The sequence below is a fragment of the Pocillopora verrucosa genome, chromosome 13, assembly GCF_036669915.1.
Source record: "Pocillopora verrucosa isolate sample1 chromosome 13, ASM3666991v2, whole genome shotgun sequence".
In the NCBI taxonomy this organism is placed as follows: domain Eukaryota; kingdom Metazoa; phylum Cnidaria; class Anthozoa; order Scleractinia; family Pocilloporidae; genus Pocillopora; species Pocillopora verrucosa.
In genome coordinates, this window is record NC_089324.1 from 1,029,771 (window position 1) to 1,041,230 (window position 11,460).

An 11,460-nucleotide genomic window follows, 5' to 3' on the forward strand; every position below is an offset into this window, starting at 1 on the left:
AATTAAAAATTTTACGAATGAAACGACAATAGAGACCAAACCGAAGAAGTAAATCTGAAACAAAAAAGAAAAGAAGAGGATTGATGGCAATGTAGAAGATTAACACGAATTAAATAATTGGAACGTCAAATTGCCCGATAAGACGTATGGCTTTGCTAAAGTGAAACAGAATTTCACGTACAATGAAAAAAAAAAAAACTGGAAACCTGTAAATCTATGTGATAACGTTTCCCAGCGTCCGTCTCGGGTTGTTCTTGTTCAACTCTAAAAAAATTGTTACAAATCATTCATTTTACAACTAGGAGGTATTACAGTATAATAAAACCGACAGGAAAAATACCTTACACAAATGGAGTGCTTTTGGATTGAGTGTTTTGAACCCAAAACCAAAGTTACCAGAGAGGGTCAATCAGATGAAAGAAGAAATACCCTTCAGAGCTGATAAGATTCGAAGTAAAAACAAGCAAACTGCCCCAAGCGTGGGCCAGCGCGTGCGACAAAGTCGTGATTGGCTTTAGTTTTCGATAGATGTGATTGGTTCAGAGGGTAGCCGCGAGTGTTTTAGACCAATCACAGAACGAAGAAAAGCAACCCAATGCTATCTCGGATTACTTTCACCATTGAATTAAAAATTGCTCTATCGTATATAAAAAAAACTATTTTATTCAATTTCACTATTTCGAAGCTGTTGCTACAACATCTGCGATGGCTTCAAATAGTAATAAGGCGTCTAAAGGTGAGACGTACACCACAGAAACACCAGTGACGGCGACAACAAAAGCGTCCGCTACAGCCACAGTAGAACCAACCTCAACAACCCACGATACAACCAAGTCATCAAGTGCTTCTGTGAAGATTACAAGACCCTCTGTCACAAAATCATCGTCCGTGTCCACCATAAGTAAGGGTAAGAGACATTTTGTATTCTTAAAAGCTTAGGACAACAGAATGAATAACAATATGGCGAAAGGTTAAAAATATGGGTTTCTAGGGACATGTCCCCCAAGAAACTTTGTTTTAATTTCCAATTTTTCTCTCTCTTTCTTTCTTTCTATTTTTTTTCTCGTTTTCTATTTTAGATAATTTCATTTATATTTCTGCGTGAAATTTTTCGGCATCAGTACCTTTTTTATAAAAACCATAATCGGGCGCTGTGCTTAATCATTATTTCATAGCTGTTCATGCATTAATCTAAGAATTAACTGTACGAACAGGCCTATTTTGGAGAATGAACGGCCCCAGTCTCTCACGGGATTTGTGCCGACGGCAATGACAGGTTACCAAGAGTAAAATATTATGAATTTTTAAATCGTATTTGCCGACGCGGAAAAATTAAAAATTTTAGGAAAATAACGAAAATAAAAATGAAACCGAAGAGGTTAATCTGAAACAAAAAGGAAAAGAAGAGGATTGATGGCAATGTAGAAGATTAACACGAATTAAATAATTGGAACGTCAAATTGCCCGATAAGACGTATGGCTTTGCTAAAGTGAAACAGAATTTCACGTACCATGGAAAAAAAAAACTGGAAACCTGAAAATCTTTGTGATAACGTTTCCCAGCGTCTGTCTCGGGTTGTTCTTGTTCAACTCTAAAAAAATTGTTACAAATCATTCATTTTACAACTAGGAGGTATTACAGTATAATAAAACCGACAGGAAAAATACCTTACACAAATGGAGTGCTTTTGGATTGAGTGTTTTGAACCCAAAACCAAAGTTACCAGAGAGGGTCAATCAGATGAAAGAAGAAATACCCTTCAGAGCTGATAAGATTCGAAGTAAAAACAAGCAAACTGCCCCAAGCGTGGGCCAGCGCGTGCGACAAAGTCGTGATTGGCTTTAGTTTTCGATAGATGTGATTGGTTCAGAGGGTAGCCGCGAGTGTTTTAGACCAATCACAGAACGAAGAAAAGCAACCCAATGCTATCTCGGATTACTTTCACCATTGAATTAAAAATTGCTCTATCGTATATAAAAAAAACTATTTTATTCAATTTTACTATTTCGAAGCTGTTGCTACAACATCTGCGATGGCTTCAAATAGTAATAAAGCGTCTAAAGGTGAGACGTACACCACAGAAACACCAGTGACGGCGACAACAAAAGCGTCCGCTACAGCCACAGTAGAACCAACCTCAACAACCCACGATACAACCAAGTCATCAAGTGCTTCTGTGAAGATTACAAGTCCCTCTGTCACAAAATCATCGTCCGTGTCCACCATAAGTAAGGGTAAGAGACATTTTGTATTCTTAAAAGCTTAGGACAACAGAATGAATAACAATATGGCGAAAGGTTAAAAATATGGGTTTCTAGGGACATGTCCCCCAAGAAACTTTGTTTTAATTTCCAATTTTTCTCTCTCTTTCTTTCTTTCTATTTTTTTTCTCGTTTTCGATTTTAGATAATTTCATTTATATTTCTGCGTGAAATTTTTCGGCATCAGTACCTTTTTTATAAAAACCATAATCGGGCGCTGTACGTAATCATTATTTCATAGCTGTTCATGCATTAATCTAAGAATTAACTGTACGAACAGGCCCATTTTGGAGAATGAACGGCCCCAGTCTCTCACGGGATTTGTGCCGACGGCAATGACAGGTTACCAAGAGTAAAATATTATGAATTTTTAAATCGTATTTGTCGACGCGGAAAAATTAAAAATTTTAGGAAAATAACGAAAATAAAAATGAAACCGAAGAGGTTAATCTGAAACAAAAAGGAAAAGAAGAGGATTGATGGTAATGTAGAAGATTAACACGAATTAAATAATTGGAACGTCAAATTGCCCGATAAGACGTATGGCTTTGCTAAAGTGAAACAGAATTTCACGTACAATGAAAAAAAAAAAAACTGGAAACCTGTAAATCTATGTGATAACGTTTCCCAGCGTCCGTCTCGGGTTGTTCTTGTTCAATTCTAAAAAAATTGTTACAAATCATTCATTTTACAACTAGGAGGTATTACAGTATAATAAAACCGACAGGAAAAATACCTTACACAAATGGAGTGCTTTTGGATTGAGTGTTTTGAACCCAAAACCAAAGTTACCAGAGAGGGTTAATCAGATGAAAGAAGAAATACCCTTCAGAGCTGATAAGATTCGAAGTAAAAACAAGCAAACTGCCCCAAGCGTGGGCCAGCGCGTGCGACAAAGTCGTGATTGGCTTTAGTTTTCGATAGATGTGATTGGTTCAGAGGGTAGCCGCGAGTGTTTTAGACCAATCACAGAACGAAGAAAAGCAACCCAATGCTATCTCGGATTACTTTCACCATTGAATTAAAAATTGCTCTATCGTATATAAAAAACTATTTTATTCAATTTTACTATTTCGAAGCTGTTGCTACAACATCTGCGATGGCTTCAAATAGTAATAAGGCGTCTAAAGGTGAGACGTACACCACAGAAACACCAGTGACGGCGACAACAAAAGCGTCCGCTACAGCTACAGTAGAACCAACCTCGACAACTCACGATACAACCAAGTCATCAAGTGCTTCTGTGAAGATTACAACATCATCTCCCATGTCCATCATTCGTAATGGTAAGAGAAATTTTGTATTCTTAAAAGCTAAAGTCAACAGAATGAAAATTTAACAGTGTGGGGAAAGGTTAAAATTTGGGTTTCTGGGGACATACCCCTCAAGAAACTTTGTTTTAATTTTCAATTTTTCTCTCTCTTGCTTTCTTTCTATTTTTTTTCTATTTTATATAATTTATTTCTACAACTAGGAGGTATTACAGTATAATAAAACCGACAGGAAAAATACCTTACACAAATGGAGTGCATTTGGATTGAGTGTTTTAAACCCAAAACCAAAGTTATCACAGAGGGCCAATCAGGAGAAAGGAGAAATACTGGTCAGAGCTGATAAGATTCAAAGTAAAAACAAGCAAACTGCCTAAAGCGCAAGCCATCGCGTGCGACAAAGTTGTGATTGACTTTAGTTTCCGATCGATGTGATTGGTTGAGGGAGAAGCTGCGAGTGTTTAGGACCAATCATAGAACGAAGTAAAGCAACCCATAGCCGATCTCGGATTACTTTCGCCATTGCGTTAGAAATTGCTCAATCTTATGATACAAACTAATTTATTCAATTTTAATATTTTTTAGATGTTGCCACAACATCTGCAAAGGCTGTAGTTAACAATACATCGTCTAAAGATGGGACTTCCACCACAGGAACTCCAATGACGGCGACAAAAAAAGCGTCCGCTACAGCCACAGTAGAACCAAACTCAACAACCCACGATACAACCAAGTCATCAAGTGCTGATGTGAAGATTACAAGTCCCTCGGTCATTACATCATCTTCCATGTCCACCATTCGTAATGGTAAGAGACATTTTGTAGTCTTAAAGAATTTGGGTTTCTGGGGACATGTTTCTCAAGAAACTTTGTTTTAATTTTCAGTTTTTCTCTCTCTTGCTTTCATTCTTTTTTCCACGTTTTCTATTCTATATAATTTAATTTTTTATTTCTGTGTGAAATTGTTGGCATAATTACCTCTTTTTTTTATAAAACCGTAATCGCGCGTTTAACTGAATCATTATTTCATAGCTGTTTATACATTAATTAAAGAATGAACTGCACCAGGAGGCCCAGTTTGGAGAATAGACGGCCCCAGTCTCTAACGGGATTAATGCCGACAGCAATGACAGGTTACCAAGGGTAAAAGATAATGAATTCTTAAATCGTATTTGTCGACGCGGACGGATTAGAATTTTAGGTATAAAACGAAAATAGAAATAAAACTAGAGGTAAGTCTGAAACAAAAAGAAAAAAGAAGAGGATTAATAGCAATGGAGAAGATTAACACGAATTGCAAACTTGGAACTGTGAAGTAGCTGCTGTGATTAACAATACTCTGTATATTCACTTGGCAGTTATATATTTTTAGCGTCTTTCAGCATAGGCACCGAGTACTCGTCACCAGATTGCGCATCTTGCAGAAATGGAGGAACTATCACAGTGACCTTGTCATGTAGCATCAACAACGATAAGAAATGTGTCAAGGAGGATTTCGATAAAATCATCTGTGGTTACGTTACTATGGTCGATAAAATGTACAGCTGTGCTGACGTGAAAAAGAATTTCACGTACTATGAGGAAAAACACTTGAAACCTGTAAAAGAATGTGGTGACGTTTGTCCAGCTTCCGGCTCAGGTTGGTCTAGTTTAACTCTAACAAAAATTGTTTTAAAACATTAATTTTACAACTGAGAGATGTTACGGTACAACAAAACCGAGAGGAAAAATACCCTTTTAAAATTGGGTGATTTTGGATTGAGTGTTGTAAAATCAAAACCAAAGTTATTACAAAGGCCAATCAGAAGACAGGAGAAATACCTTTCAGAGCCAATAAGATTAAAAGTAAAAATGAGCAAACTTCCTAAAGCACGGGACAACGCATGCGACGAAGTCGTGATTGGCTTAGTTTTACATGGATGTGATTGATTGAAAGAGTGGCCGCGAGAGACCAATCACAGAACAAAATAAAGCAAACCCAAAGTTATCTCGGATCACTTTCGCCATTGAATTGAAAATTGCTCAATCTTATGAAACGGACTAACTTATTCAATTTTGCTATTTCAAGGGAACAACTCCTACACAACACAATCTTCCATTAACTGAACTAAAGTCCACTACTAAATTAACCTTCAATCACCACGGATACAAACTCACATCAAACCGACTGCTATCGTAAAATCTCTTCTGAAACTCTCGACTATAGGCATACCTCCACTGCAAACCACAATAGCTCCTGATAGTTTCTTCAAAAAGTCCTTCTTTGCCGAAAAAAACAACTTCTTTACTAGGTGACCGGTCTATTTAACATTTATAAGGCATTCTAAAAGGTACCGGTGACTTCAAAATTCCTTTTCTTGTATCCGATAAAAGAAAAGTAATTTTGAAGTTTCCGGTTAGTTATGATTGTATTGTTTGATAGAATGTTCTAGAAAGTTCGCGAGAGTTACATAAACATGAGACAGAAACCACATTGCACTGAGGACGAACAAGCGAATATCAACTGATAATCTCTTAAGGACGAATTAGTTCGAGAAATTTCCATACACTCTGTATCTAAAGTTACTCTCCACCACAGAGATCCTTGAGTTTAAATCCAATTTGTCTTGTTCTCTTCTTTAGTGTTGTCCGCTCACCTCGTGTTCATTTTCTCATCTGGTCTCGCTGTCGGCCTGTAAGTACTTATCATTTGCGCAAACTTTTATTAAACCCAGCATAAATTATTCAATCAACGTAACAATGCAACTACCCGACATTATTAAGTCAATGTGATCTCGTAACAGGAATTCTCCCACAGGACCTCTCAATTCCTTCAGCTGCTCTTTTGTCTCCAACAGACATTTCTGTTAAAGATCAACGAACTTTATTCGTCACAATTAATATTTTAAAACTTTGAGGTGCATGAAGCTCAAGCACCTCGAAGAAAATCCAATTTTCCATAAGAATTCGTGCGAGAGAGGAAGAGAGAGGACCCTTGGAACGAGATTGAAACACGCCGTACATCTTAACGGCCATGTTAGATGACGTCTCGTCTCCTATCCCATAATAGATTAGTCCTTCCCCGCACCGTACCACAGGTTACCCAGCGTGGCCAGTCCCAGAGCTAAGTAGGACTGGAATATGGCATGTAATTTCAAATAAGCGCTAAATTTTTAATTTTTTTTGCAGATTATCGCAGATTCTGTGATCCACCGACCTTGAAAAAAGCTGTAGTTGCCAACACGATAAACCAACTCAATTTCAGTTTTTCAGGAGTAAAGCCGAAGGAAAAGTATACTTGTATTCGATCGAGGCTTAGTAGATAAAAGCAAAGTTTTTTTTTTTGTAAGAAATACTAATACGGAAAGTTAAGTATTCAGCGGCAAAATGAGTGCCCATGCTCCGTAACTCGCGCCATTTGAGCGTTCAATGTTACTGCTCTCCCTCTCCGAACAAAGTTAATGCGGGTTCTACCGCTGACACAACAATCCTCTTCTCCAGGGAGCTTTCATTCTGAGGAGGTGATGACAAGAAGCGCTAAAGCGGTAGCCAGGTGTAAACTACGCGCGCTACTTAAATTTTTTCTCGATTTCTTTCTAAATTCTCTGTATCTGTTTCATTCAGTCTAACAAACTTTGCATTTGCAAAACGAGATAATTACATAAGCCCGGCTCAGATGGCTAAATTCTGGACTCTAACCTTTTTTTCTCACTGTTTAAACTCGTATCTGCATGTGCCCTGAATACTTTCCTTTTCCAAAAATAATCAGCCCCAAGGTGCTAACATCAGAACTTGCTAAGAAACTTGTTAAATTTCTCACGTAAATTTCCTCGCTTTGGAAACTCTCTGCCGGTGAAACTGTCAAACGCCTCGTTTCGGTTAACGCGAAGATCTACGAAAATGCTTTTCCACTGAAATTTTCTAATTTCTGTCAAGTAATTACAGCGAAACTGATGTTGAGAGCCAGCCAGCCTTCTACAGAGCGCATTTTCAATAAAGACGTTCGCTTTCGAACTCTATTTTAATAGCGACTGATGAGGGCAATTAATTGCACTCTTAGCACGCATTGTGATTCTGGAAGATAAAAGACGTCTTTCAAGTTGGCTGTCTGATGTAAGTTCAGACCCAATACTCTGTTTACTTGATAACGAGCTCCATTATCGGGTAATTATACTCCTGCTCTTTCTCATAAACAAAGGACCGAGTCGCTGAGTCTGTAGCTCGAGGCGATGGACAGATACCGCCAAGCGGGAATAAATTTACTGCTTCCCTTCCCATGTAAATTTTGCCAAAGAGGTATTCTAAAGCCAGCAAAGCAAAACCTTGTCGGGTCTCAGTCAAACTAAGGTGTTAAAGTGAAAGAGTGGATTGATCCAGAGACAACTCACAACATCTTATTCACATCTGTTCGAAAACATTCGCCTCTTGTTTGCCATATTGAATTTCTCTCGCTGTGTTTGTTATCATGAGTTAATTACAATACTATTTGCTTTCGCTTTGACAAATGGCTTTCCTTCACCGCCTCAAGTTTGTATTATTTTTGATATGTTATATGCAACATGCACTTACTTCGAACTCAGCAAAATCCCCAAGTGCCAATGTGTCTACCATGAGTAATGGTAAGAGACAGTTTTGTATTCTTAAAAACTAAGAACAACAGAATGAAAATTTAACAGTATGGGGAAAGGTTGGAATTTGGGTTTCTAGGGACATGTCCCTCAAGAAACTTTGTTTAATTTTCAATTTTTCTCTCTCTCTTGCTTTCTTCTTTTTTCTCGTTTTCTATTTTATATGATTTCATTTTTTTTCTGTGTGAAATTGTCGGGATCAGTACCTTTTTAATAAAAACCGTGATCGTGCGTTTCACTGAATCACTCTTCCATAGCTGTTCATAAATTAATTAAATATTAACCGCATGAGCAGGCTCAGTTTGGAGAATAGACGGCCCCAGTCTCTCACGGGATTTTTGCTGACAGCAATGACAGGTTACCAAGGGTAAAATATGAGGAATTCTTAAGTCGTATTTGTCGACATGGACGAATTTAAATTTTAGGAATAAAACGAAAATAGAAATAAAACCAAAGAGGTAAGTCTGAAACAAAAAGGAAAAGAAAGGAATTAACAGCTATGGAGAAGATTAACACGAATTGCAAACTTGGAACTGTGAAGTAGCCGCCGTGATTAACAATACTCCGTATATTCACTCGGCAGTTATATATTTTCAGTGACTTTCAGCATAAGCACCGGGTACTCGTCATCAGATTGCGTATCTTGCAGCAATAGAGGGACCATCACAGTGACCAAGTCATGTAGCATCAAGATGCCACCTAACGACGATAAGAAATGTGACAAGGACGAGTTCAATAAAACCAGCTGTGGTTACGTTACTATGGTCGATAAAGTGCTGACGTGAAAAAGAATTTCACGTACTATGAGGAAAAATACTTGAAATCTGTAAAACAATGTGGTGACGTTTGTCCAACTTCCGGCTCAGGTTAGTCTGGTTTAACTCCAACAAAAATTGTTTCAAATCATTCATTTTACAATTGGGAGATGCTACGGTATAATTAAACCGACAAGAAAAAATACTCTTTTAAAATGGGGTGCTTTTGGATTGAGTAATGTAAAACCAAAACCAAAGTTATTACCAAGGCCAATCAGGAGATAGGAGAAATACCTTTCAGAGCCAATAAGATTCAAAGTAAAAACAAGCAAACTGCCTCAAGCGCGGGACAACGCGTGCGACGAAGTCGTGATTGGCTTCAGTCTTACATCGATCGAACAAGCAAACATCAACTGATATTCTCTTGAGGACGAACCAGTTCGAGAAATTTCCATACACTCTGTATCTAAAGTTAATCTCCACAACAGATATCCTTGAGTTTAAATCCAATTTGTCTTCTTCTTTTCTTTAGTGTTGTCCGCTCACCTCGTGTTCATTTTCTCATCTGGTCTCGCTGTCGGCCTGTAAGTACTTATCATTTGCGCAAGCTTTTATTAAACCCAGCATAAATTCTTCAATCAACGTAACAATGGAACTATACGACATTAATAGGTCGATGTGATCTCGTATCAAGAGTTCTACCACAGGACCCCTCAATTGCTTCAGCTGTTCTTTTGTCTCCAACAGACATTTCTGTTAAAGATCAACAAACTTTATTCGTCACAATTTTAAATTTTGAGGTGCATGAAGCTCAAGCACCTCGGAGAAAATCCAATTTTCCATAAGAATTCGTGCGAGAGAGGAAGAGAGAGGACCCTGAGAACGAGATTGAAACACGCCGTACATCTTAACGGCCATGTTAGATGACGTCCCGTCTCCTATCCAATAATAGGTCAGTCCTTCCCCGCACTGTACCACAAGTAACCCAGCTTCTCGAGTCTCAGAGCTAAGTAGGACTGGAATATAGCATGTAATTTCAAAAAAGCACCAAATTTTTCATTTTTTTTTTGCAGATTATTGCAAACTCTGTGATCCACCGACCTTGAAAAAGTTGTAGTTGCCAACAAGATAAATCAACTCCATTTCAGTTTTCAGGAGTAAAGCCGTAGAAAAAGTATACTTATGTTCGATAGAGGCTTAGTTGATACAAACCAAGTGTTTTTGTAAGAAATGCTAATGTGGAAAGTTAAGTATTTCAGTAGAGGGAATAAAGAGCACTATTGACATGAATAGAAACAGCGTGTTGAGAGAGATTGTGTAATCAAATCATTTTATCGATGTTTATTTACTTGAAAACGACGATGTTAAGATATGTGACTTACGATTCACGTTATCTTCTTGATCAACTACGACCACAGAGTGAGGACAGCGGCAAAATGAGTGCGCATGCTCCGTTTCTGGAGCCATTTGAGCGTTCAGGGTTACTGTTCTCCCTCTCCAAACAAAGCTGGTGCGTGTTTTCCCGCTGAGACAACAATCCTTTTCTCCAAAGAGTTTTCCTTCTGAGGAGTCGATGACAAGAAGGACTTAAGAAATAAAAAGTGCTACGAACTTCGTCGCCATGTTACAGATGCACTACTGCGGTCGCTAAATTTGCAGCTGTTACCGCAATATTTTCTTTGTTGAGTGAGATATGTGACAGAGCGGGTTTGAAGGAGACTTTCCTGAAAACGGCAACTTTAACTGCTTTGGTTTGGGCCTATCCCCGCGACATGTAACCAAACAATGAGAATTTCAAAATTGCCGCTATTTTGCCACGATGTTGTTACTATGGAAATATTGACGTTCCCATTCCTTTACGCATATGAAATTTTTCGTGCGTTACAAGCATGCGCACTTATTTTGCCGCTGTGTCTTGAGAGAGTATCATGGGCTGTTCCTGCATAGGTCAGCTGCTTTTGTTGTATTAAGGTTACTCAGAAGTTTTGTAGAACGGTTCTACTTACTAAAGAAACATGACTGTAAAACCTGGAGTGTGTCAATTTATCGTTTAAAGAGCTAATGTGAAGAGGACGAATTTAGGGAATCCTTGCTTCAGCTACTTATGATCACTCGCCTTTTCCGAATTTAAGAAGAGCATCGGTAGAGAACCCATTCGTAGAGAACCCGAAAAAATAGAGACAATTAAAAATCACAAAAATGTTCATAAGCTGCGACTTAAAAATAAGTTAGAGTCCTATCGCGTCTTCCGCCTTTCTCCCCATCGAAAAAGAAGCCTGGTATTTTACCGATTGAAATGTTCTGGAGGTGAGGTGGCAAGCCGGTCAGGTGGGTTACAATGAAGGTAGCCCCAACCCCCTCTCTTCCACAAAGAATGCGTTTATCGAGATCTTAAATCCTCTCAACACCGGCTAAACAGAAAAGTTCGAAAAAAGGCTTAGATATCGTTCGCCCACGTACTCACTGGAGCAAGTAATTTTCTCTAGAAATCGTTCGGTGAATATTCAAGCCCTAGCTCAAGTGGTCTTAGGCCTGGGTCAGGAGAGTAAATTGCCTTAAGAAAAT

At 38.3% G+C, this 11,460-nt stretch overlaps 1 protein-coding gene and 1 long non-coding RNA gene across 2 annotated transcripts in view; both read left to right on the forward strand.

Annotated features, from left to right (window-relative positions):
* LOC131789561 (uncharacterized) overlaps window positions 1-11,460 on the forward strand; it is a 31,977-nt gene that overhangs the window by 10,172 nt on the left and 10,345 nt on the right. The window contains exons 3-8 of the mRNA XM_066160273.1: window positions 686-907; window positions 2,014-2,235; window positions 3,342-3,548; window positions 4,119-4,340; window positions 4,906-5,172; window positions 6,156-6,207. Coding sequence (XP_066016370.1) covers window positions 686-907; window positions 2,014-2,235; window positions 3,342-3,548; window positions 4,119-4,340; window positions 4,906-5,172; window positions 6,156-6,207 — 1,192 coding nt within the window. The remainder of the gene's footprint in view (window positions 1-685; window positions 908-2,013; window positions 2,236-3,341; window positions 3,549-4,118; window positions 4,341-4,905; window positions 5,173-6,155; window positions 6,208-11,460) is intronic.
* Window positions 8,722-10,593, forward strand: LOC131770900 (uncharacterized). Its single transcript, XR_010716000.1, has 3 exons — window positions 8,722-9,006; window positions 9,428-9,479; window positions 9,969-10,593. It is a non-coding gene; the product is annotated as an uncharacterized lncRNA (long non-coding RNA).